This window comes from Pantherophis guttatus, chromosome 14, assembly GCF_059756535.1.
Source record: "Pantherophis guttatus breed Tessera chromosome 14, ASM5975653v1, whole genome shotgun sequence".
Classification (NCBI taxonomy): domain Eukaryota; kingdom Metazoa; phylum Chordata; class Lepidosauria; order Squamata; family Colubridae; genus Pantherophis; species Pantherophis guttatus.
The window spans coordinates 17,155,894-17,180,181 of NC_142076.1; the positions used below are offsets into that span (position 1 = coordinate 17,155,894).

General features: G+C 46.3%; 2 protein-coding genes across 5 annotated transcripts in view; one reads left to right on the plus strand and one right to left on the minus strand.

Moving 5' to 3' along the window:
- Nucleotides 1-3,458: 3,458 nt before the first annotated feature.
- TMEM130 (transmembrane protein 130) lies at nucleotides 3,459-19,159 on the minus strand. Its single transcript, XM_060692856.2, has 6 exons — nucleotides 18,750-19,159; nucleotides 14,966-15,082; nucleotides 12,464-12,548; nucleotides 8,312-8,517; nucleotides 5,741-5,853; nucleotides 3,459-4,593 (listed from the first exon to the last, which is right to left on the minus strand). Exons 1-6 carry the CDS (start codon nucleotides 18,823-18,825, stop codon nucleotides 4,408-4,410), a joined length of 783 nt encoding a protein of 260 aa, XP_060548839.2. The 5' UTR covers nucleotides 18,826-19,159; the 3' UTR covers nucleotides 3,459-4,407.
- Nucleotides 19,160-22,372: 3,213 nt separating this feature from the next.
- Nucleotides 22,373-24,288, plus strand: part of TRRAP (transformation/transcription domain associated protein) — a 131,279-nt gene continuing 129,363 nt past the window's right edge. For 2 of the 4 annotated variants that reach the window (XM_087878567.1, XM_087878570.1), the window contains exon 1: nucleotides 22,373-23,134. The gene's annotated coding sequence lies outside the window, so the exon portion shown is untranslated. The remainder of the gene's footprint in view (nucleotides 23,135-24,288) is intronic. The other 2 variants (XM_087878571.1, XM_087878569.1) reach the window with 2 other exon arrangements.

Genomic DNA, 24,288 nt, shown 5'->3' on the forward strand with positions numbered 1-24,288 from the left:
CCGCCCTTTCCATTGTCTGAGTCACTTGGTTCTCTATTAAGTAATATTTATATGTTGGCATTTCCCTGCTGAGACATGACCTGCCGTTGGCTAGGAATACAAACACACATGTACACACACACTCTTCTCTCTCTCTCCCTCCCTCCCTCCTAGCTCACGCAAAATGCACGGTGGATAAAACCCGATTTCCATTCCCCCCTCCCCCTTTCTTTTCTCAACATGGCTTTTCTCGGAATCTGCTCAGATGCCCCATGCCTCCTTCTCTTGAACACAGTAGGCGGGAGAGGCATTCAGCCTTGGGCATCCAGGCGCCCCCATCTGTGGCTCAGCGTTCAGCAGGGACCTCTTTTGAAGCAAATTCCACTCCGGGGCTTTGAGCGAATAGTACATACCATCTGAATTTTCCTCCTCCCAATGCTCCTGACCTACTAGCTGTCTTCACACAACTTAGCTCAGAAGACACAACTTACTCTCTCTTTGCGCAATAAGCCAATTGCCAACCCAATGAATACACGTGGTGTGTTAAGCAGAAACAAAGGGGAAAAAAAAAAACCAATAATCAAAGGTTGACTTAAACTTAACTTTCCGATGTTGCGTGCCGATATTGCCACGAGTACAGATAGTCCCCGACGTACGTACGACAGATCATTGGGTGACCGTTCGAAGTTAAAACGGCCCTGGAAAAAGCAACCGATGACCGTTTTTTCAGACTTATGACCATTGCAGCATCTCCATGCTCACGTGGTTTATATTCGGATGCTTGACAAAAAACTCATATTTATGATGGTTGCAATCAGGGGTGATCTACTGGGGGTTCGCAGGGGTTTGGGAGAACCTCTAGCTAAGATTCTGTGCAGTTCGGAGAACCCCCAAATCCCACTCCTGGCTGGCCTTGCCCACCCCTCCCCTCCCCTCCCAGGAGTCCCCACATGGCCTGTTTTGGATGCAGGTAAGCGCAGGGCACGGGCTCAGGGAGGGTGAAAAACGGGCCTACCGGAAGTTTGGGAAGGCCAGAAATGGGCCCGTTCCCAGCCTCCAGAGGGCCTCCGGAGCCTGGGGAGGCCGTTTTCGTGCTACGAGAGGATCAAGGAAAGCCTCCGGAGCCCAGGAAGGGCAAAAATGCCCCCCCCATGGTGGAGAAGGCCACGCCTACCATGGCCACACCCACCCAGCAACCGGGCAGAGAACCCCTTGCTAAAATTTTTGAAGCCCACTCCTGGTTGCAATGTCTCCCGGGTGTTGGGTGATCTTTTTGCTGGGGAATTCAGGGAGCTGAAGTCCACAAGTTTTCAAATGAGTCTCTGGAGAAGGGCGGCATATAAATCAAATTTTAAAAAAAAATAAAATTCCAAGGTTGGACAACCCTTTCTTTAATTTTCAGCAAATTAATTTAATTCAAATATAAATAATCTGTAAAGACGGTAGATCTTCTGAAGAGGATGGAGGCGAGCAAACTAATTTGTGATTGTTTACAAGTATCCAGAGTGCGAACAATGATCAGGTTCTCATTAACTGGCAAAAATGTTTAAAGATAAATCAGCTAAATGTTGGAAATGCCACCCGTTACCAGATTCATATTACCGCATGTGGTGGACATGCCCTGAAGCAAAAAACGATTGGAATAAAATTAAGTGATGGGTGGAGGAAATGATACAACAATGTATAGATTTAAAACCAAAACTATTCCTCTTGGGTATCTTACCAGAGAAAACTAGTAAAGATAATATATATATTTGATTATACATGTAATAACAGCAGGAAGGATTATTTATGCACAAAATTGGAAAGCAGAGAAAATACCATCAGAAGGAGAAGTAATTAAAAAAAAATTTAGACTGTGCAGAAATGAATAGATTAACTATGATGATAAAGGAGAGAAGATTCAGAATATTTTAAGATATGGAATAAATTTTACTATTGGTTAGAAAAAGGGATATAAATAAGTTTCAAAAGAGATTGAAGAAAAAAAATTGGTTGCAATTAGAATATTATACTAATGGAAAACCTTTGTAATGGACTTGGTGAGATTGAAGACAGAAGAGATAGAGAAGAAACTTTTGAAGATAAGACTAAAATGTCACATGGAAGAAATGAATGATGTACTAAATGTTTGTCTTAAAAAATAAAAAAAAATTTATTTTAAAAAAAAACCAATCAGGTTCTCATTCAACATCCTGCTCAGAGGTTCTTAGGTGAGAGAGAGACCTCTGCTGGCAAAATTTTACTTTACTTATTTATGCCTTTTATGTTTCTCTTTGCTTGGCAAAATACGGCATTTGGAATTTGTGTATTCGGTGTCACCTACCCGAGGTGCTATTTTCTTACTGGATCACTTTACTATGTGCTTTACACAAGGAATTATGAAGTTATAATGCCACTTTCTCGGAGTCTCTGCGACATGGGAAACCAATCGTTATGATCAAGGATAGGCTTCAAAAATTTTACCAAGTTTACCAAGATCTTTACCAAGTTCTCTGCCCGGTTGCTGGGTGGGCGTGGCCATGGTGGGTGTGGCCTAGTCGGTCTCCTGCACCACGGTGGGGGAGGCGTTTTTGCCTTCCCGGGCTCCGGAGGTTTTCCTCGAGCTTCTGGGAGGGCGAAAACGGCCTCCCCAGGCTCCGGAGGCCCTCTGGAGGCCAGAAACAGGGATACAATTAAGATCAAGTGAGGTACCAATACTACTCTATAAAGCCTTAGTAAGACCACACGTAGAGACCTGCATCCAGTTTTGGTCACCACACTATAAAAAAAGATGTGGGGACTCTAGAAAGAATGCAGAGAAGAGCAACCAGGATGATTAGGGGACTGGAGGCTAAAACATACGAAGAACGGTTGCAGGAACTGGGTATGTCTAGTTTGATGAAGAGAAGGACTAGGGGAGACACGATAGCAGCCTTCCAATACTTGAGAGAGGAGGGAGTCAAGCTGTTTTCCGAAGCACCTGAAGGCCAGAGAAGGAATCATGGATGGAAACTGATCAAGGAGAGATTCAACCTGGATATAAGGAGAAATTTTCTGATGGTGAGAACCATGAACCCATGGAACAGAAGTTGCCTTCGGAAGTTGTGGGAGCTTCATCCCTGGAAGCTTTCAAGAAGAGACTGGACTGCCCTCTGTCAGAGATGGTGTAGGGTCTCCTGCTTAGGCGGGGGGCTGGACTAGATGACCTCCAAGGTCCCTTCCAACTCTGTTAATCTGTTAAATGTAAAAAATTTTTAAAGTCGTTTAGGCTGCTTGGTGGTGAATGAATGCTGTTGAATTGGTTAGGAATTATATTTGAGTAAACAGAGCTAGAACTTGTGAGTTGTTGTTTTGCTACGATAAAAATGTACTGTATTTTTTTTTAAAAAAAATTTGCTACTTAAAACAAAAATGCTACCACTGCACTTCATTTGAGGAAGGGAAAAAAAAAAAAACCACTTAAGGCTTTTTTCTCTGTCCCCAGAGAATAATTTGGAGACATTTTAAAAATAAATTTAATAACGGAGCATCATTGATCAGGCTTTTGCTGAAGGTTGAGTAGGAATGTCCTGCTTTTTTTTTATTATAGCATCTCTAATATCTTACAATTTCTTGAGTCTTCCCATGATTTGATCATGGTCCAAGGGAAGATATTAGCAAAAAACAAACAAACAAACAAACAAACAAAAAAGCTTTGTTTTTTTGAAAAGCTTCTGGGGAGCTTTTCAAGTTTAGAAAGTACAGATATTGAAGCCTGCAGCATGGGGAGGAGAATACGGTATTTTTCGGCCTATAAGACGCACCTAAATTTACAGGAGGAAAACAAGAAAAAAAAATAGTTTTTGGCCTCCACACATCGGATTTTTCGTCCTTCCAGGCCCCCAGAAGCACTCTGCAGTGCTCCATATGGTCCGTTTTCGCCAAAAACATGCCCCTTTTCACCAAAAACACGCCCATTTTTGGCCTGCAGAGTGGTTCCGGGGGCCGGGGAGGGCGAAAACGCGACACGCAGAGGGTTCGGGAGGCCAAAACTCCCGTATTCGGTCTATAAGACACACAGAAAGGTGCGTCTTATACTCCGAAAAATACGGTGATCAAAAAATAGCAGCATTGGCATCTCCCACCGTTCAACGGGTTCTAAATTTCTCCCGCGAGAAATGGCAAAGACATTTTCAAGCGTCCTGAGCAGAAGACGGAAAAACGGAAGCCTCTGTTTTTCGTTTTTTTTTTTCTTTCCAAGGGCTGTAAGGCAGATTTTTGGCAGGGTGACGGTGACGGTGACGGCGTGAAGCTTATTCTCTTTCAGGATAGTCTGTCATTTAAGGAACGCTTCTTCACCCACGTCGGCGAAGTCACCGATGATTCATGAAGCAAATAGGAGCGGCAAAGCGAACTCACTGGATCTCCCCCACCAGAAGTCATTTTTTTGGGGAGGGGGGTTGTCTTTCAGGCACCGTACGGCTGTCTGGGTTTGCAGAGGGGCTGAAGGAGGCGATGGTGCTCTTTGGCTGGATGGCAAGTCTCTGGAGACGACCCAAGGAAGCAGCAGGTTTTGCAGCAAATTTGGCCCCAGCTCCATCGGGCGCCGGATGGCTTCTTGGCGGAGGTGGGGGAAAAGTCAAAATCGGCGACCTGCAACTCAGCAACACGGCAAAATTTTGGTTGGGTCGGAGAGAACCTCAGCTGATGGAGGATTAGCAAGGAACTCTCAAGGGAGCGTCAGAGAACTGAGGAGGAGGACTGGGGAGGACTGGGAGGAAACATGGAGATTGGAGGTGGATGGGAGGACAGGAAATAGTTGGGAGGACTTGGTGAAAGATTGGAAGGAACAGGGAGGACTGGGGAGGATTGGGGAAGACTGGAGATGGATGGGAGGAGAGGGTGCAGACTGGGGAGGACTGGGAGGAGACAGAAAGGACTGGGGAGGACTGGGAGAAGGACTGGGAGAAGACCGGGGTGGGTTCTAAATTTTTTTACTACCTGTTCTGTGGGCGTGGCTTATTTTGTGGGTGTGGCTTGGAGGTCATGTGACTAGGTGGGCATGGCTAGCTGGTCAGAGTCATTTCTGGAAGGTCCTCGCACTTACGACCCGACTCATTTGTTTGCTTTTAACACTGATCAGCTGTAGGGCGGCCCTTTGAAGCTCCGCGGCAAGAGTTTAAACAGTTTTTTTCCCCTCTAGTCATCAGCTGGGACTTAGGAGGGAGCAATAGATTGGGGGTGGGACCAAATAAAAGGTAAGAATAACGTGGGGGGTGGGGGGGGTGGGAGGGCACCGGTTCGGTGACGTCATATCGTCACCGCTACCGGCTCGGCCGAACCGGACCGAACCGGGAGGAACCCACCACTGGTGCAGACTGGGGAGGACTGGGAGGAGACAGAATGGACTGGGGAGGACTGGGAGAAGGACTGGGAGAAGACAAAGCATTGGGGAGGCCTGGAGGTGGGTGGGAGGCCTGGAGAGGATTGGGAGGAGGCCTGGGAACAGATAAGGAGGACTAAAGGTGGATGGCAGCACAGGGTGCAGATTGGGTGTGAGGACTGGGAGAAGGACTGGGAGAAGACAGGACTGGAGGTGGATGGGGGAACAGGGAAGACTGGAGGTGGTTGGGAGGACTGGGAGAAGACAAAGCATTGGGGAGGACTGGGGAAGGGGATCATCCTTGCACATGAACAAGCTTAAAATCTTGGTTTGGAACACCTGGGAAGAGGTATCCAAACCAGTGATCAAAGCTACCAGATTTGCTAGTTAAGGTCTAGCAAAATAGAGATGGCTCACCTCCACCAGATCCTTCTGCTGCACGGGGCTTCGAAAGCTCATGTAGATGGCTAAACCCAGCGTAGCCAGCAAAAGGATGACGCAGGGCAGGATGAAGAAAACTGGAGGGATGCCTGTTGAAGAACAGAAGGAAAAAATCCTTGAGGGAGCACCGGAAGCTTTCTGTTGGCCTCTATGAGGCAAGGCTGAGCTTGCAAACGTTCACCAGTGGCCCAGATTCCTCTCAGTTCCAAGGACGATGATAGCCGAGGAGAGCTTCCAAGTTCAAGAGAAGGATACCTTAAAATGTTATATTTAGCAACAGCAATAGCACTTTCTTTCTTTCTTTCTTTCTTTTATTATTTTATTTTATTTTATTTTATTTTATTTTATTATTTTATTTTATTTTATTTTATTATTTCATTTTATTTTTTTATTTAATTTAATTTAATTTAATTTAATTTAATTTAATTTAATTTAATTTAATTTAATTTAATTTAATTTAATTTAATTTAATTTAATTTAATTTAATTTATTTCTATGCCGCCCACTCTCCGAGGACTCTGGGTGGCTTACACCAAAGACAGTATACTAAATAGCATATTGCCCCCCAACAATCTGGGTCCTCATTTTACCCACCTCGGAAGGATGGAAGGCTGAGTCAACCTTGAGCCGGTGAGATTTGATCCGCTGATCTGCTGAACTAGCAGTCAACTGAAGTAGCTGCAGTACTGCACTCTAACCACTGCACCACCTCAGCTCTTTGACTTAAATGCCACTTCAGTTCTTTCCAGCCCTCTCTAAGTGGTTTACAGAGTCAGCTATTGCCCCCCAACAATTTGGATCCTCATTTTACTGACCTCGGAAGGATGGAAGGATGAGTCAACCTTGAGCCGGTCAGGATCGAACTCCTGGCTGTGGGCAGAGTTTGCCTGCAATACTGCATTTTCTCACCTGTCTCACCTGAAGTGAACCTGGCTGGGGGCCATCTCTGAGGCTTCAGGATTGCCACAAGGAAGAAGAAGGGACAGGGAGGGGGGGAATAGCTGGGTTTTTGTAGTCAAAACAAAAAGTTTTTCTTGTGGGAACCAAGGTCATTTCAACAGGTGGCTGGGGAGAGGAGGAGCAAAGTAACCAAGCAACCGGCCAGCACCATTATTTGGATAATGTGACTGATGACTTGGGGGAAAAGGGGAAACTTTTACTTTTAATCAGGTGGAAGCCATGGGAACTTTCAGAGTCGGCTTTCACCAGTTGTGCCAATATGATGTATCCAATGAAACCACTGCGCTAACCATCATTTATAAATGTACATCTCCCATCTCCCGTTTTCTTCCCCTTTTCTTGTCTGGCTTCCCCGAGTCCTCCTCCCTTGTGACCATGGGAGAGATGCTGTGAGGGTTATTAAATGTGACAGCTAGTCATAATTTATTTTTTCCAGTGCCGTTGTAACTTCAAAGAGGCACTAAAAGAACGGTTATAAATCAAGGGTCGTCTGGCCGTCCCCCGTCCCCCCATTTTTATAGTACAGTGTTATTACTTATGTTGACCCCCAGATGGCAGCACATGATGCTTCTAAATCTAAATCATTGGGACTTCCATTCTGGCTTAACATCTGAATACCAGAGTGGTATTCAGCCGGTTTTGACTAATTCTGGCGAACCGGTAGCAGAAATTTTGAGTAGTTCGGAGAACCGGCAAATACCACCTCTGGCTGAGCCCGCCCCCATCTTTTCGCTGCCTCCTGAGTCCCAGCTGATTGGAGTCCCAGCTGATCGGCTGGGCCTCCTTTTGTTGCCCTGCACAGGAGAACGGAGCTGGAAAGCAGATTAGTGGGGTGGGGTGGGAATGGAGATTCTGCAGTATCCTTCCTCTGGAGTGGGGTGGGAATGGAGATTTTGCAGTATCCTTCCCCTGGAGTGGGGTGGGAATGGAGTTTTTGCAGTATCCTTCCCCCTGGAGTGGGGTGGGAATGGAGATTTTGCAGTATCCTTCCCCTGGAGTGGGGTGGGAATGAAGATTTTGCAGTATTCCTCTCATGGAGTGGGGTGGGAATGGAGATTTTGTAGTATCCCTCCCCTGGAATGGGGTGGGAATGAGGATTTTGCAGGATTCCTCTCATGGAGTGGGGTGGGAATGAAGATTTTGTAGTATCCCTCCCCTGGAGTGGGGAAGGATTGGGGATTTTGCAGTATCCTTCCCCAGGAGTGGAGTGGGGATGAAGATTTTGCAATATCCCTCCCCTGGAGTGGGGAGGGAATGGAGATTTTACAGCATCCTTCCCCTAGGAGTGGGGAGGGAATGGAGATTTTACAGTATCCTTCCCCTAGGAGTGGGGAGGGAATGGAGATTTTACAGTATCCTTCCCCTAGGAGTGGGAAGGGAATGGAGATTTTGCAGTATCCTTCCCCTGCCAAGCCCACCAAGCCACGCCCCACCAAGCCACACCACACCCACTAAGCCACGCCCATAGAACCGGTAGTAAATTTTTTTGAATCCCATCACAGCTTCAAGCCATACGTATCCCAGGTGGGAAGGAGAAGAATCAGGATCCATAGGCAAAAGAGCCCCATAGTTCCATCCCATCCTCACCTGAGGGTCTTATCTGAATCTCCTGGAAGGACTGCAAGATGTTGACTCGATTCTCCACCCGGATGCTAAGGCAATATTGTCCAGCATTGTTGAAGGTGTGGTTCAGATAGTATTGCGTGCTGTTTATCACCACTAGGTGGCACTGGTCTCCCCAGTGGAGTGGGATACATTCCGTCTTGATTAACCAGCATAAACTCAGCGGAGGACTGAAAAGAAAATGAATACGAAGAACAGCGTTGGGCTCCCAAAATAATAATAATTTTTTTAAAAGACACATTGTGAGTCTTCCAAGCAGATTTTTCATTATCGTTCCTCACCTACAGACAGAAACTTGCCAAAATAAAGCATGCTACCATCCCCATAACGCATAGACTCTGGGAACTATTGAGGAGGAGTTGTCTTCACCCTCTTTCTCATACACAAACTATCCAGGTGGTATTCACTTACTTTCCCTACCAGTTTGCAAATGTGAGCGGACGCGCCCCGTTCACACATGCGCCCGGCCTTCTGTGCATGTGCTTTGCTGGCACACATGCCTTCTGTGCATATGCCCGGCCTCAAAAATGTGACTAAATAGGATGGCATAGAGCCAGGCGCAGGTAAGCGGACCCACCTGTGATTTCCCGCTACCGGTTCAGGCAAATCGATCCAAACCGGCTGAATACCATTTCTGAAACTATCTCGTCTTTTGCTCCTCTGGAATTCACACTTTCCTTTCTGGGAATCTGGACTACTTTCCATCACAGCAGAGAGGTCGCCTGTATGCTCAGAAGAGCGGGATTGACGGCCCTCTCCAAGTGGCTCTGGAGCTCCAAAATCTCCTCATTCCTGAACCACCGGCCAGGCAGCTCGGATGATAAGAACTGGGACCCAACATGAAGACCAGTAGTGGGTTGCCCCCGGTTCGGAGTAAAACTGGCGGGAGGCTCCACCCACTGACCCCAATGTCATCAGAACACTCCTGTGCATGCACAGAAGCTTCTGCGCATGTGTGCGGCCCCGTGGCGAACCGGTAGTAAAGGTAAGTAGAACCCACCCCTGATGAAGACCCATAGATCTTCCTCAGAAGGTCTCAACCTTTTACAGCATCGGGCGGAGAGTTTCTGGCCCCAGTGTAGGAGATAAGCAGGCTGAGTGGCGGGGTTAAACAAGTCATCAGTTTGGCATCACTGCACGGCCACAAAAGACCCAAGTTGAGCTTCTCATCCTTCCATGAATTCCGTTGCCCCTAATCTAACGCCAGTTGGCCTTGACTATTAGGAGATCAAATTCTTGAATATACGGTAGGTAGCCTGGAATAAACTTTTGTCAGAGTTTAGGCAGCGTAACTAGTAATATGAGATAAGCCCAGGAGCTATAACAGTACACAGAGCCTTTTAAATAAATAACAGTACTTTTATCGACAGTGAAATATTTACCAACATACTTTATACGTGGTTAAATACCTTTACAGCTACTGACACACGGAGCAATAATACACAAGACTAAGAGAACAAGTAGTAGATTGCATGAAGAGGTGGCTTGAGGAGAAGGAACCCCCCCTAATGGCTTCATTTATATAGGCAGCTTCTGACCCAGCTTCTTAAAGTGAGAGTAACTCCGCTGCCTCATTCTATTGCATCAGTTTCCGGCTGCCTTCCGCTTCCCATCAGCTTACAGCTATTAACTCTTTCTATCCTGACAACTTTTAACTCCTGTTCCTAGTTACTTGCACCTGATACCCAGATCTTCAATTAGGAAGACCTCACCTGTCCAACCTACAGTCTACATTGGCAGGGCGAAGTGTCCTCATTGAGAAAGTTGGCTCAACTTATCCCAACGACTGGATTTATATTTGCAATACAGGTAATCCTCAGTTTACAACAGTTCCCTTAGTGAACATCACAATGGCACTGAAAAAAAGGGATTTAGGATCATTTTTCATACTTAAGACCGTTGTGGCATCCCCACAGTCCCGTGATCCAAATTCAGACGCTTGGCAACGGGCTCATATTTATGACGATTGCATATTTACGACGGTTCACTATTTATGACAGGATCATGTGTTTCCCCTTTCTCAACCTTTGGACAAGCGAAGTCCACGGGGAAGCCACATTCCCTTAACAACCGTGTTACTAACTGAATCACTGCGAGGATTCACTTAACAACTCTGGCAAGAAAAGTCGTAAAATGGGGCAAACTCACTTAACCAATATTTCACGTAGCAACATAAATTCTGGGGCTCCGTTGTGGTCGTAACTCGAGGACTACCTGTAATCCTGACGAAAGAGCAAGGCAGCTCCAACATGCCCATCTCAAAATTTCTCGCTGAAGATGTTTTGCCTGGAGACCAACTGGCTTTTCCTTATTTTTTTTAAGACTGCGCTGGAAATGTTTTGAAATAAGAACCGAGCTGCCCTTTGCTCAAACGAATGAAGAGATGAACTGTGTCCTTTCAGGGACGGGTCGGACTGCAAATATTAACAGCTCCTGGAGGGTAGCAGTGAGTTCAGCTTCTGTCTTATGCATTAATGCCCACAGGTGTGATTCTGCTGACACTTAAGCTAAAATGGGATCCATCGATTCAAAGACAGAATAGAATAGAATAACAGAGTTGGAAGGGACCTTGGAGGTCTTCTAGTCCAACCCCCTGCCTAGGCAGGAAACTCTCCACCACTTCAGACAAATGGTTATCCAATCTCTTCTTAAAAACTTCCAGTGTTGGAGCATTCACAACTTCTGGAGGCAAATTTGTTCCGCTGATGAATTGTTCTAACTGTCCGGAAATTTCTCCCTAGTTCTAAGTTGCTTCTCTCCTTGATTAGTTTCCACCTGTTGCTTCTTGTCCTGCCCTCAGGTGCTTTGGAGAATAGCTTGACTCCCTCTCCTTTGTAGCAGCCCCTGAGATACTGGAACACTGCTATCATGTCTCCCCTAGTCCTTCTTTTCATTAAACTAGACAATTTCAGCAACTGTTCTTCATATGTCTTTGAAGTCCCCTAATCGTCTTTGTTGCTCTTCTCTGCACTCTTTCTAGAGCAGTGATGGCGAACCTTTTCAGCACCGAGTGCCCAAACCGGAACGTGCGTGCATGTGCATGTGGCAGAGTACCAGAAACCCGGAGACCAGCTGGCTGGTGCAGCTGGGGACATTTTTCCGGCCAAAAACAGCCCGAAAAACAGCCTGAAAACGGCCTGAAAAACGGCCCCCCAAATTCCCAAAAAACAGCCTGGTTTTGGGCCATTTTCCGGGCCATTTCAAGGCCATTTTCCGGTGCTCTGGTGCCCGTGACGATCAGTGGCTAAGATGCTGAGCTTGTCGATCGAAAGGTTGGTAGTTCAGCGGTTCGAATCCCTAGTGCCGCGTAATGGGGTGAGCTCCTGTGACTTGTCCCAGCTTCTGCCAACCTAGCAGTTTGAAAGCACGTAAAAAATGCAAGTAGAAAAATAGGGATCACCTTTGGTGGGAAGGTAACAGCGTTCATTCTGTGTGCCTTTGGGGTTGAGTCATGCCAGCCACATGACCACGGAGACGTCTTCGGACAGCGCTGGCTCTTTGGCTTTGAAGCGGAGAGGAGCACCGCCCCCTAGAGTCGGGAACGACTAGCGCATATGTGCGAGGGGAACCTTTACCTTTATATTAATTGCAGCTAGAATTGTATTTGCACAAAATTGGAAAAGCGAAGAGATCCCCACAGATGAGAATGTGATCAGGGAAATATTAGAATGTGCAGAAATGAATACAATAATGGTAGCAATTAAGGAGAAAGAACAAACTGAATATTATATGACACGGGACTGATTTTATCGATGGTTAGATGGGAGTTAGAAACAGGGAAACAAAAGAAAAAGATCAGTGGAATAAAGAAGATATGGTAAGAGAGAGAAAGCAAGTATTATGATTGTTATGTTTAATATTATCATTTTAATATTGTAGATTTAATATTAATATAATGAATATTGTTGTAAATCTCGATTATCATTTTACAAAGATATTTGTACCCGGATGACACACTGTTTAATTGAAGATGGGATTATTATATTAAAAAATAAATTATATTAAAAAAAATCCCCAACTGTATGGTTCTATGATTTTTATGATTCTAAGAAGAAAGAGGACAACTTGGGGAAAATATTTTGGATTTCTTTTTTTAAAAAAACACCTATTGCTTACCTCCCTTGGATATGCAGAGATAAATTTAAGTTTTCCATGACGCGAGCTTCGGTGGCGCCTGTGATGTTAACGCTTTTTACAGCACCTGGGAGAGAGAGAGATAAAGAAGAAGAGATAACAAGAAACGGATAAGCAAGAAATTGCCGTCTTTGTCCTAACTTCTTAAGCTGAGAAGTCTCAAAGGTCGACTCAAACTTTTCCCAGTCTAAACAACCCACTGAGTAATAGCAGCAGGGTGTTGTGTTTTCCTTTGCCCTCTGGGCCTGCTTTTCCTTTGGTGCAGGGCCTTCTCAGCTGAAGGTTGGTACCCAATTCCAATGGAACGTAACTGTGTTAATATGGTACTGGAGGCAACCGAACCTAACTAAAAAGGGCGAGGATGGAATAGACCTTTTTGCCATTATGTGCCAAAAGCGTGGGGACCTTGGGGGGTGTGTGTCATGCACGCATGTGCCCACACCCATAATTCTATGAGCCCCTCCCCCTGCGCCCTCCCCCGGCTTTTGGCAGGTGATGGCTCGGTGGGCCCGGTAGGCCTGTTTTATGCTCTCCCCAGGCTCCTAGACAGTGCGAAAACGGCCTTCCCCACACACGCCCTGGAGGCCCTCCGGAGGCTGGAAACGGCCCGTTTGCCAACTTCCAGTGGAACCGGAAGGCCTGTTTTTTGCTCTCCCCAGGCTCCAGAGTCTCTCTAGGAACCTGGGGAGGGCGAAAACAGCCTTCCCCACTCCCCCGGAGGCTGGAAACGGCCCGTTTGCCAACTTCCAGTGGAACCGGAAGGCCTGTTTTTTGCTCTCCCCAGGCTCCAGAGCCTCTCTAGGAACCTGGGGAGGGTGAAAACAGCCTTCCCCACTCCCCCGGAGGCTGGAAACGGCCCGTTTGCCAACTTCCAGTGGAACCGGAAGGCCTGTTTTTTGCTCTCTCCAGGCTCCAGAGCCTCTCTAGGAACCTGGGGAAGGTGAAAACGGCCTTCCCCACTCCCCCGGAGGCTGGAAACGGCCCGTTTGCCAACTTCCGGTGGGACCTCGCATGTGATAGGTTTGCCATCATGGGAATAGATAGTTATGCATTTGAGATGGAGCATGTGATTGGATCCAGCAGCAAAGTACCGTGTTTCCCCGAAAATAAGACCCTGTCTTATATTTTTTTGAACCTTGAAATAAGTGCTTGGCCTTATTGCCATGCGCTCAAAAGCCCAATTGGGCTTATTATCAGGGGATGACTTATTCTGGGGGAAACAGGGTATTTGATTGGACATAGCAGCATGTAGGGAGGGAATTGGGATGGGGCTGTGAGGGTAGGACTACAAAGACAATTATTCTGAGAGAACAAAGAGAGAGGATTTCCCGATTATATATATTTTCCCCTAAGAAGTTGCTATTAAACCGGCTTCTAGTTTCTACTGCTTTTATTAACATCGCTTGGCCTTCTATATGTTTTATAGCTGAGCTGACAAAGTGTGTTGTTTCTGAAGTCCCTGGGAAGGAAGTTAGAGGAGGGGAATCGATAAAGGAGAACGTCTGTAGCTCGGGGTTGAAAGGAGGGGTCCTTCCTTGGTGATCTCTGAGCTTGGTGGGGTTTTTTTGCAGACATCTCGTTACCCAACTTGGTAACATCATCAGTGTGAGATGGGAGTGGTGTTTGTGGAGGAGGAGGAGGAAAAGGGGGAGGGAGGAAAAGAAGGAGGACTATGGGGTCCTTGGTGCTTTCTGAGCTTGACTGCTTTCTTGTAGACCTTTCATTACCCAACTTGGTAACGTCATCAGTTTGAGATGGGAGTGGGGTTTGGGGGGAGGAGGAGGAGGAGGAGGAGGAGGAGGAGGAAGAGGAGGAGGAGGAGGAGGAGGAGGAGGAGGAGGAGGAGGAGGAGGAGGAGGAGGAGGAGGAGGAGGAGGAGGAGGAGGAGGAAGAGTTTGTGGGATCCTTGGTGCTCTCTGAGCTTGGTTGTTTACTTGCAGACCTTTCATTACCCAACTTGGTAACGTCATCAGTTTGAGATGGGAGTGGGGTTTGGGGGGAGGAGGAGGAGGAGGAGGAGGAGGAGGAGGAGGAGGAGGAGGAGGAGGAGGAGGAGGAGGAGGAGGAGGAAGAGTTTGTGGGATTCTTGGTGCTCTCTGAGCTTGACTGTTTTCTTGTAGACCTTTCATTACCCAACTTGGTAACGTCATCAGTTTGAGATGGGAGTGGGGTTTGGGGGGAGGAGGAGGAGGAGGAGGAGGAGGAGGAGGAGGAAGAAGAATTTGTGGGATCCTTGGTGCTCTCTGAGCTTGGCTGTTTACTTGCAGATCTTTCATTACTCAAACTAGGTAACATAATCAGTGCTAGAGTAAGGGGAATGTTTTATATATATATATATATATATATATATATATATATATATATATATATATATATATATATATATATATATATATATATATATATATATATATATATATATATATATATATATATATATATATATATATATATATATATATATATATATATCTTGCATCTTGCCTTGAGTTTCTCGCTTTGCTTGGTCTTCCTCCAGCAACTTCAATGTGGTGACGAAATGTCCTATTTTCTGGACAGCCTCCTTGGGATCCTCCATGCTTGTCCCCTCTTGTCTCCATTCTGCAACGATATTGAACATCGCCATATTCTGTTAATGGAACCTTACTATGAAGTAGAGTCAGCATTGTTTCTTTGTCTGGTGTACCTGGAAAGGTGATGTCAGTCTTGCAAATCTGAAGGTACAAATCGCCCACTGCCTTCTTTAACCATCTGTTCCATCAGGGTGGGTCCTTCTACGTTTTTTCCCTCTGCCCGTTAAGCCACTGGGGGCTCCCCACTCTCTTATCTCATGGTTTCCTAGGCATCTTTCATCCCCCAAGGTCATTCTCACATACCACTCTATAATACCACTCTATAAAGCCTTAGTATGACCATGCCTAGAGTACTGCATCCAGTTTTGGTCACCACACTATAAAAAAAGAAGTTGAGACTCTAGAAAAAGTGCAGAGAAGAGCAACCAGGATGATTAGGGGACTGGAGGCTGAAACATACAATGAACAGTTGCAGGAACTGGGTATGTCTAGTTTAATGAAGAGAAGGACCAGGGGAGACAGGATAGCAGTCTTCCAATATTTGAGGGGCTGCCACAGAGAGGAGGGGGTCAAGCTATTCTCCAAAGCACCCGAAGGCCAGACAAGGAATAATGGATGGAATCTGAACAAGGAGAGATTCAACCTAGAAATGAGGAGGAATTTTCTGACAGTGAAAACAATCAACCGATGGAACAGAAGTTGCCTTTGGAAGTTGTGGGAGCTTCATCACTGGAGGCTTTCAAGAAGAGACTAGACTGCCATCTGTCAGAGATGGTGTAGGGTCTCCCGCTTGGGTGGGGGGTTGGACTAGATGACCTACAAGGTCCCTTCCAACTCTGTTAATCTGTTAAAAATACCATAACGCCCACTTCCCAAACCCACATCAAATCAAGGCAAAATGAATCATCGGGTGAGGCACAACGTCTTCATCCCTCTTCAACTCCAAAGACTGGGCGAAGAATATCCAAACCTTCATAAAAATTGCAGGAATGATTTTAGACGCCAGGGGTTGGCAGCTTTCAGCCCTGGGACTGCCTCTGCCCATGTTAGCTGAAAATAAGTGGGGCAATTTTCCAACATGCTAAAATAAGAGGTTTGCAGTGTAAAACCCTAAGAGAGGTTTAATATGCAAGGAGATCCAGGGGAATGCTGGTTTTATTTTAAACGTTTGCTACAACTTCATTCTATATTAGTTCAGTCCTGTATTATGGCTTTGAAGTTCCTGATCCATTTTTTAAAAAAATAGCATTTATCAGGGTTTGTTTTTAATTAATTAATAACTTTATTGTCATTGTGGCGCAGAGCCTTTGGTGGCGCAGCTGACTAAATGCTGTTAAAGTAGCACCAGCTGCCTGCAATTACTACAAGTTCAAATCTCACCAGGTTCAAGGTTGACTCAGCCTTCCATCCTTCCGAGGTAGGTAAAATGAGGACCTGGATTGTGGGGGCAATAAGCTGACTTTGTATAAAAAAGAACACAGCTTTGGGGGGGGGGGCGAAAGCCCTACTAAGCAGGTATATACAAAAAGTATGAAGGCTATTGCTTAACGCATTGTAAGCCGCCCTGAGTCTCCGGAGAAGGGCGGCAAATAAATCGAACCAATAAATAAATAATAAATAAATTGTACGTGTATACACAGTAAACCCATACAAAGAAATTCACTTAACACCCAAAAACCAGGCCCAACACACATAACAATCCCCAAACACCCCCCCACCCACCACAATTCCCCACCCCTAAACCACCCAAACATCCACACAACAGACCAAGTCATGCTGTCCAACAGCTCACTGATGGTGGCCCTTTAGTTCATGGTTGAGTGCAATTATAGCTCTGGGATAAAAACTATTCAGAAAACGTGCGGTCCGAGTTTGAATTGTTCTGCATCTTCTGCCGGAAGGCAACAGTCCAAAAAGATTGTGAGCAGGATTGGGAAGAGTCTCTGAGAATGTTATGCAACTTTCTCAAACAGCGAGATTCGAAGATGTCGTCCAGAGCTGGTAGCTGGAGTCCGATGAGATTCTGGGCAGTTTTAATGATTCTCCGTAGAGCTTTTTTGTCCACTACAGAGCTGCTCCCATACCATGCAAGAATGCCGTATGTCAGGACATTATCAATGGTGCTGCGATAGTAGGACAGAAGGAGATGCTGAGATAGATTTATCTTCCTGAGAATTCTCAGGAAGTACAGCCTCTTCTGTGCCTTCTTCGCAAGCTCCCTTCATTTGACATTTCTTGCTTTCCTGACAAAAGGCAGACCCATTTTTCATTAAACAAAGTCAGGGTTTACTTGCCAAACTAAGCCCTGGCTTGTTTCAATCCTAGTTTCCGGTCAAGAATCCTAGTTTCCGGTCAAGAAGAGCCTTGGTACTACAGTGGTTTAAAGCACCCTGTTATTAACACAGCTGCCTGCAATTTACTGCTGGTTCGAATCTCTCCAAGGCTCAAGGTTGACTCAGCCTTCCATCCTTTCTAAGGTAGGTTAAATGAGGACCCAGTTTGTGGGGGCAATAAGCTGACTTTGTATAAATATACAAAAGGATGAAGGCTATTGCTGAACGCACTGTAAGCCGCCCTGAGTCTCCGGAGAAGGGCGGCATATAAATCAAATTAAAAAAAAAAAAAAGTCATTGTGGCTTGATTTTTAACTTTAAAAACTTAGCTCTTGTGCAAAGCCAACTAACCGCAGCTTGGCCAACAAAACCCTGGTTGGAGAAATCAAGTTTTAAAGCATGGATCTAGCCAAATCCAGCCTTTTCAGAATATCCCTCCACCCCCACTCCCCAAAGTAGCTGATCAGACATAAGCTGTAGGAAAAAGGAACGGAACTGTTGTATATCTAAATCTCATCCAGTAGACCAAAATACTTGTCCCCTTGGAGTGAAATGTTTCACACATTTGTGTGATGAACTAAGCCAGCGAATAGTAATCACGATTGATGCAACGGGCTCGGTTTTCGGGGGTTTCTTTAACATGGACAAAGCAGACGGCCAAACAATGTTAGTCTAAACTGTAATTCCGCTAATTAGGGCTTTGCAGAATGAATTACAGAATAACAGAGTTGGAAGGGACCTTGTGGGTCATCTAGTCGAACCTCCCCCACCCCAAAAAGCAGGAGGCTCTACTACACCATTTCTGACAGAGGGCAGTTCAGTTTCTTCTTGAAAGTTTTAGTATGTTGTGCGGATACAGCCACTGTCTCAGGGATAGTGGCGGGCGGACGGGGGGAGGGGGGTACTATAGAATACATTGAACTTTGGAATAATATTTCAAAGGTAAAATATTCAGCAGGGATGTTACTGAGTGGGCTCAGTGCTGAGATGGATCCTTTCGCTGTGTTGATTTATTTTCCCTAATCGTGGTGCAAATAGAGAGTATATTTGGGGACATCCCTTAGGCATCCCCCACAGCTTCATATTGTGCACCCCCTCTTTTCAACCTCTTTGGACTGCGAGCCTTAAAAGTCATTTTTCCCCTTCCCCCATCCACAGGCAAGAGAATTCTGGGAACCCCTCGAAGTAAAAATAAAACACAGCTGTGACATTTTAATCCGTTCGCCTCGGGAAGCGGAGGGCATCTTCTTATCATGGAATCGCAGCAAACGGTTGACATTCCAGAAATATTGCCAGTCCTGTTTTGTTTTGTTTTTTCTTCCTTCTCCTGCCTCCTGAGAAAGAGGAGTTGGTCTGACTTACCTGCAGCTCTGGTGACTAGAAACAGCACCCCCCAAATCACCTGGACGAAACGGAAGGCAGAAAAGGGCAGCGCCATGGAGGAGTGGATGGCCTTGGAAGGAAATCTCTTTCTGCTGTCTGCTCAGCGCCGGAGAGAGTCGGATTTCACCGTGTTCAGTAGGGCTGGCTCTGCTTTTCCTCTTACCTTGAGGAGCAAAACAGACCATCGGTAGCTGCTGACTGACCTCTGTTGGCAGTCGGAGAACGGTGCCTGCTTCTCCTCTGCGTTTCCAGGTCCTTCTGTCTGTCCAGGCAGAAAAAGTTCTTCTGAAATGTTCCTCAGGATTTTTTTTCCCCCTCACATCCAGGCTGCCTTAGAAGGAGCCATTTGGTTAAAGCACCGGGTTAGAAGCTTGGAGGCAGTGAGTTCTAGTTTTGCCCTAGCCGGCTGGGTGACTTTGGACCAATCACCAGGAGACAGGGAGTTCTAGTCCCACTTTAGATATGAAAGATGACTGGTTGACTTTGGGCCAGTCACCAGGAGATGGTGAGTTCTAGTCCCGCCTTAGGCATGAAAGCCAGCTGGGTGACTTTGGCCTAATTACCAGGAGATGGTGAGTTCTAGTCCTACTTTAGATATGAAAGCTGACTGGTTGACTTTGGGGCAATCACCAGGAGATGGTGAGTTCTAGTCCCGCCTTAAGCATGAAAGCTGACTGGTTGACTTTGGGCCAATCACCAGGAGATGGTGAGTTCTAGTCCTGCCTTAGGCATGAAAGCTGACTGGTTGACTTCGGGCCAATCACCAGAAGATGGTGAGTTCTAGTCCCACTTTAGATATGAAAGCTGACTGGTTGACTTTGGGCCAATCACCAGAAGATGGTGAGTTCTAGTCCCACTTTAGATATGAAAGCTGACTGGTTGACTTTGGGCCAATCACCAGGAGATGGTGAGTTCTAGTCCTGCCTTAGGCATGAAAACTGACTGGTTGACTTTGGCCCAATTACCAGGAGACAGTGAGTTCTAGTCCCACTTTAGATATGAAAGATGACTGGTTGACTTCAGGCCAATCACCAGGAGATGGTGAGTTCTAGTCCCGCCTTAGGCATGAAAGCTGACTGGTTGACTTTGGGCCAATCACCAGAAGATGGTGAGTTCTAGTCCCGCCTTAGGCATGAAAGCCAGCTGGATGACTTTGGTCAATCACCAGGAGACTGTGAGTTCTAGTCCCATTGTAAATATGAAAGCTGAGTGGGCGAGATATAAAGAAGTACTAAACAAATTTTATAGCAGATTCTTCAGGGCCTTATGCAGCAAGAGTTCCAAGTGTCCTTTTTAGGAATAAAATGTGTTCTTTGTCGGACAGGGAGTCATTTTTATTAATTTTTTTAATGCATAAAGTTTTAATAGAACTACGAGGGTGTTTTTCAGGCTGATTTTGATGATTAAAAAAATTCCCTGCATTGTTTTGCTTTCTGTATTTCCTACGAAGTTATAAATGCATCCTAGCCTGACCAAAAAATAACTGCAAAATGTGGTTTAGCACAGTATGTAAATAAAATTAGAACACACATCCTTTCAAATTTTTATTTCATAACATTTTGAACACCCTTAAAAATAGGAATTCCATGCAGGCTGGGGAATTCTGGGAGTTAAAATCCATGCAATCTTGGCAACCAAGTTGCCAAGCCTGAAAGAAAAAAAAACAGTGTAAACTATCCTATTGTACAAAGTGGAGTAAGTTTGCTTCACACAAATCCAAAATAGAATTTGCTTTGTTTTGCCTTCATTGTGTGAACCCATCCAAAAACCCAGCCATGAAAGCATGATTGACTTCTTGGTTGAAAGAACAAAGCTATAAAGCAGGGGTGAAATCCAGCAGGTTCTGACGAACCGGTAGCGGAAATTTTGAGCAATTCGGAGAACCGGCAAATACCACCTCTGGCTGGCCCCAGAGTGGGGTGGGAATGGGGATTTTGCAGTATCCTTCCCCTGGAGTGGGGTGGGAATGGGGATTTTGCAGTATCTTTCCCCCTGGAGTGGGGTGGGAATGGGGATTTTGCAGTATCCTTCCCCTGCAGTGGGGTGGGAATGGGGATTTTGCAATATCCTTCCCCTGCAGTGGGGTGGGAATGGGGATTTTGCAACATCCTTCTCATTCCATGCCCACCAAACCACACCACGCCTACAAGACACACCCGCAGAACCGATAGTAAAAAAAAAAAAAAAAAAAAAGGATTTTATCATTGCTACAAAGATGACATTCCCTGCAATTGCAAGTAGAAGGCAAATGCGGGTTGGAAAATCCTTGTTTTTTTCCCCAATCAAGGGAAACAAATAGAAACTGTAGCAACTAATTAAGAGATGACTTGGGTGAGAAAAAAAAAATGTAGCATTTTAGAAGACCTACAGATGCATAATGGCACAGTCGACTGCTTTACAGAATAACAGAGTGGGAAGCAGTGGTGAAATCCACATTTTTTTTACTACCGGTTCTTGGTGGGTGTGGCAGGGGAAGAATACTGCAACATCTCCATTCCCACCCTAACTCCAGGGGAAGGATACTGCAAAATCCCCATTCCCTCCCCACTCTGGGGCCAGCCAGAGGTGGTATTTGCCAGTTCTCTGAACTACTCAAAATTTCCGCTACCGGTTCTCCAGAACCTGTCAGAACCTGCTGGATTTCACCCCTGGTTGGAAGGGACCTTAGAGGTCATCTAGTCCAACCCCCCATCCAAGCAGGAGATCCAACACCATTTCTGACAGAGGGCAGTCTAGTCTCTTCTCGAAAGCCTCCAGGGATGAAGCTCCCACAACTTCCGAAGGCAACTTCTGTTCCATCGATAGATTGTTCTCACCGTCAGAAAATTCCTCCTTATTTCCAGGTTGAATCTCTCCTTGGTCAGTTTCCATCCATTGTTTAGCACTTTTCCACTTTAAGGGGAACGTTTTATGTTTGCAACGCTGGTCCCACTTTGCAAAGTCAAATACAGCTAAAAGGCACGAAAAAGCCCTAGAAAAAGGCCCAAAACTACTGATAGGGGATTATGGGAGCTGTAGTTCTTGTACGTCTGGAAATCATCCCACTCCTCCCCTCCCAAGAAGTCTGCAAGGCTCAGTTCTGTATTGTGCTGCGAAAGGTTGCAGGGATTGGTTGGGAAGAAGCGAGATCGGCGCGCTGATTGGCTAATCCCAGAAGAGAAGGCGAGGTATAGAGATAGAAAAAGTTAGAGAAGGCAAAAATCCCTGCATCCTTCACCCATTGAAAGCAAAGCATGAATCCTCACGTATGTAGCAAAAAGCATAATCTATGCACAATGCACAGCTGTACTCAGGACGATCAATGGCTTCTTTCTTTCTTTCTCTCTCTCTCTCTCTCTCCCTCCCTCCTCCTTTCCTTCTTTTGCTTTCTTTCAATTTCTTTCTTTTGTCTCCCTCTTTTCTTTCTTTGCTATCTTCTTTCGCTTTTTCTTTCTCTCCTTCCCTTTTACTTTTGCTCTTTCTTTCTTTCTCTCCCTCCCTTCTTTCTTTTTCTCTCCCTCCCTCCTCTCCCTCCTTCCCTCCTCCTCTTTCTTTCTTTTGCTTTCTTTCCATTTCTTTCTCTTCCCCTCCTCTTTCTTTTGCTTTCTTTTTCTCTCCTTCCCTTCTTTTACTTTTGCTCTTTCTTTCTCTCTCCCTCCCTCCTCCTCCTTTCTTTCTTTTGCTTTCTTTCCACTTCTTTCTCCCTCCTCCTCTCTTTTTTCTATTTTCTTTCCTTTCTTTTGCTTTTCCTCTCTCCCTCCCTCCTTTTACTTTTGCTATATTTCTCTTTCTCTTCCTCCCTCTTTCTCTCCCTCCCTCTTCTTTTTCTTTCTCTCCCTCCCTCCTCCTCTTTCTTTCTTTTGCTTTCTTTCCATTTTTTTCTCTTCCCCCTCCTCTCTTTCTTTTTTCTTCCCTCTTTCTTTCGCTTTCTTTTTCTTTCCCTCCCTCCTTTTACTTTTGCTATCTTTCTTTCCCTCCCTCCCTCCCTTCTTTCTCTTTCTTTCCCTCCCTCCCTCCTCCCTTCTTTCTCTTTCTTTCCCTCCCTCCCTCCCTCTCTTTCTTTTTCATTCCCGGATTTCTGGATTGATTTTTACACTCCCCTATTCTCGGCGCCTCCCAACTGCATTTCATTCTTTGGTTGAGGTTTTTTTAAAGGCGTTTGGGGGATGAAGGCGGAAATGACGGCAGCAGGGCCCCTCTGCTCTCTTGCCTAGCTCTAGGGGGCAGTGGGGGGGGGAGGAGGAACGGACCGGAAGTGGCGCCGCCAAAGGCTTCCGACGCGGGCAGGTGAAGCGGCGGAGCCAGGGAGGCGGCCGGCTCTCCGGGGCTGCTTCGGGAAGCCGCCGAGGCGGGCATGAGGCGGCCCGGCCCGGTGAGAGGAGCCGGTGAGAGGAGCCTGGCCGGGGAAGGGAGGGGCGGGGACGGATGGAAGGGAGCCACGCTTCCCCCTCCCTTTGCGAAGCACACAAAAGTGGGCGTGGCGGGGGAGGCGTGGCTTTCGCGGGGGGGAGGCGTGGCCGGCGCGAGATTGACAGCCGGCTTCTGCCAGCGGGATGGAACGCGGGCTGCTTCTCCAACCGGGCGCCCTCTGCTTTCGGGGACTGCCTCTCCCATCGTTCCCAGCCGTGCTTGGGCGTTCATGGGAGAGAGGAGAATCCTTCTTCATGCGATGGAAAGGGGTGAGGGATTTGGGGTTTTTTCCCCCCCAAAGAGCCGGATTCAGGGGCGGCTGGGGATGATGGGAGTTGTTGCTTTGTGCTTGGAGCATGGGAGTTAGGATAGATTCAGCCCTGGTGTGTGTGTGTGTGTGTTTGTGGGGCAGATTTTTTAATCTACCCATAGATGCATTAGAATTGATCTCTTGCTTTTTTGCAACAATGGATGGCCGGGCAAGGAGCGTTTCTTTTTGGCTCTGCAACAACAGCCCTGCAAGGGAGGCTGGGACTGACCGGTCTGAAGTCACCCATTGAAAGCCGACTGAGTGAGTTTAAGGCCAATCACCAGGAGACAGTTGAGTTCTAGTTCTCTTTAAGTGTGAAAGCCAACTGGGTAAATTTTGAGTCTTATCACCAGGAGACAGTGAGTTCTAGTACCACCTTAGGCATGAAAGCTAGTTGGGTGACTTTGTGCCAATTGCCAGGAGACGGTGAGTTCTAGCCCCGTCATAGGTATGAAAGCCAGCTAGGTGACTTTGGACCAATCACCAGGAGATAGGGAGTTCTAGTCCTGCCATAGGCATGAAAGCTGGCTGGGTGACTTTGGACCAATCACTAGGAGACAGTGAGTTCTAGTCCTCTTAAGCATGAAAGCCAACTGGATAATTTTGAGTCTATCACCAGGAGATGGGGAGTTCTAGTACCACCTTAGGCATGAAATCTAGTTCGGTGACTTTGTGCCAATTGCCAGGAGACAGTGAGTTCTAGTCCCACCATAGGCATGAAAGCCAGCTAGGTAACTTTGGACCAATCACTAGGAGACGGTGAGTTCTAGTCCCCTTAAGCATGAAAGCCAACTGGATAATTTTGAGTCTATTACCAGG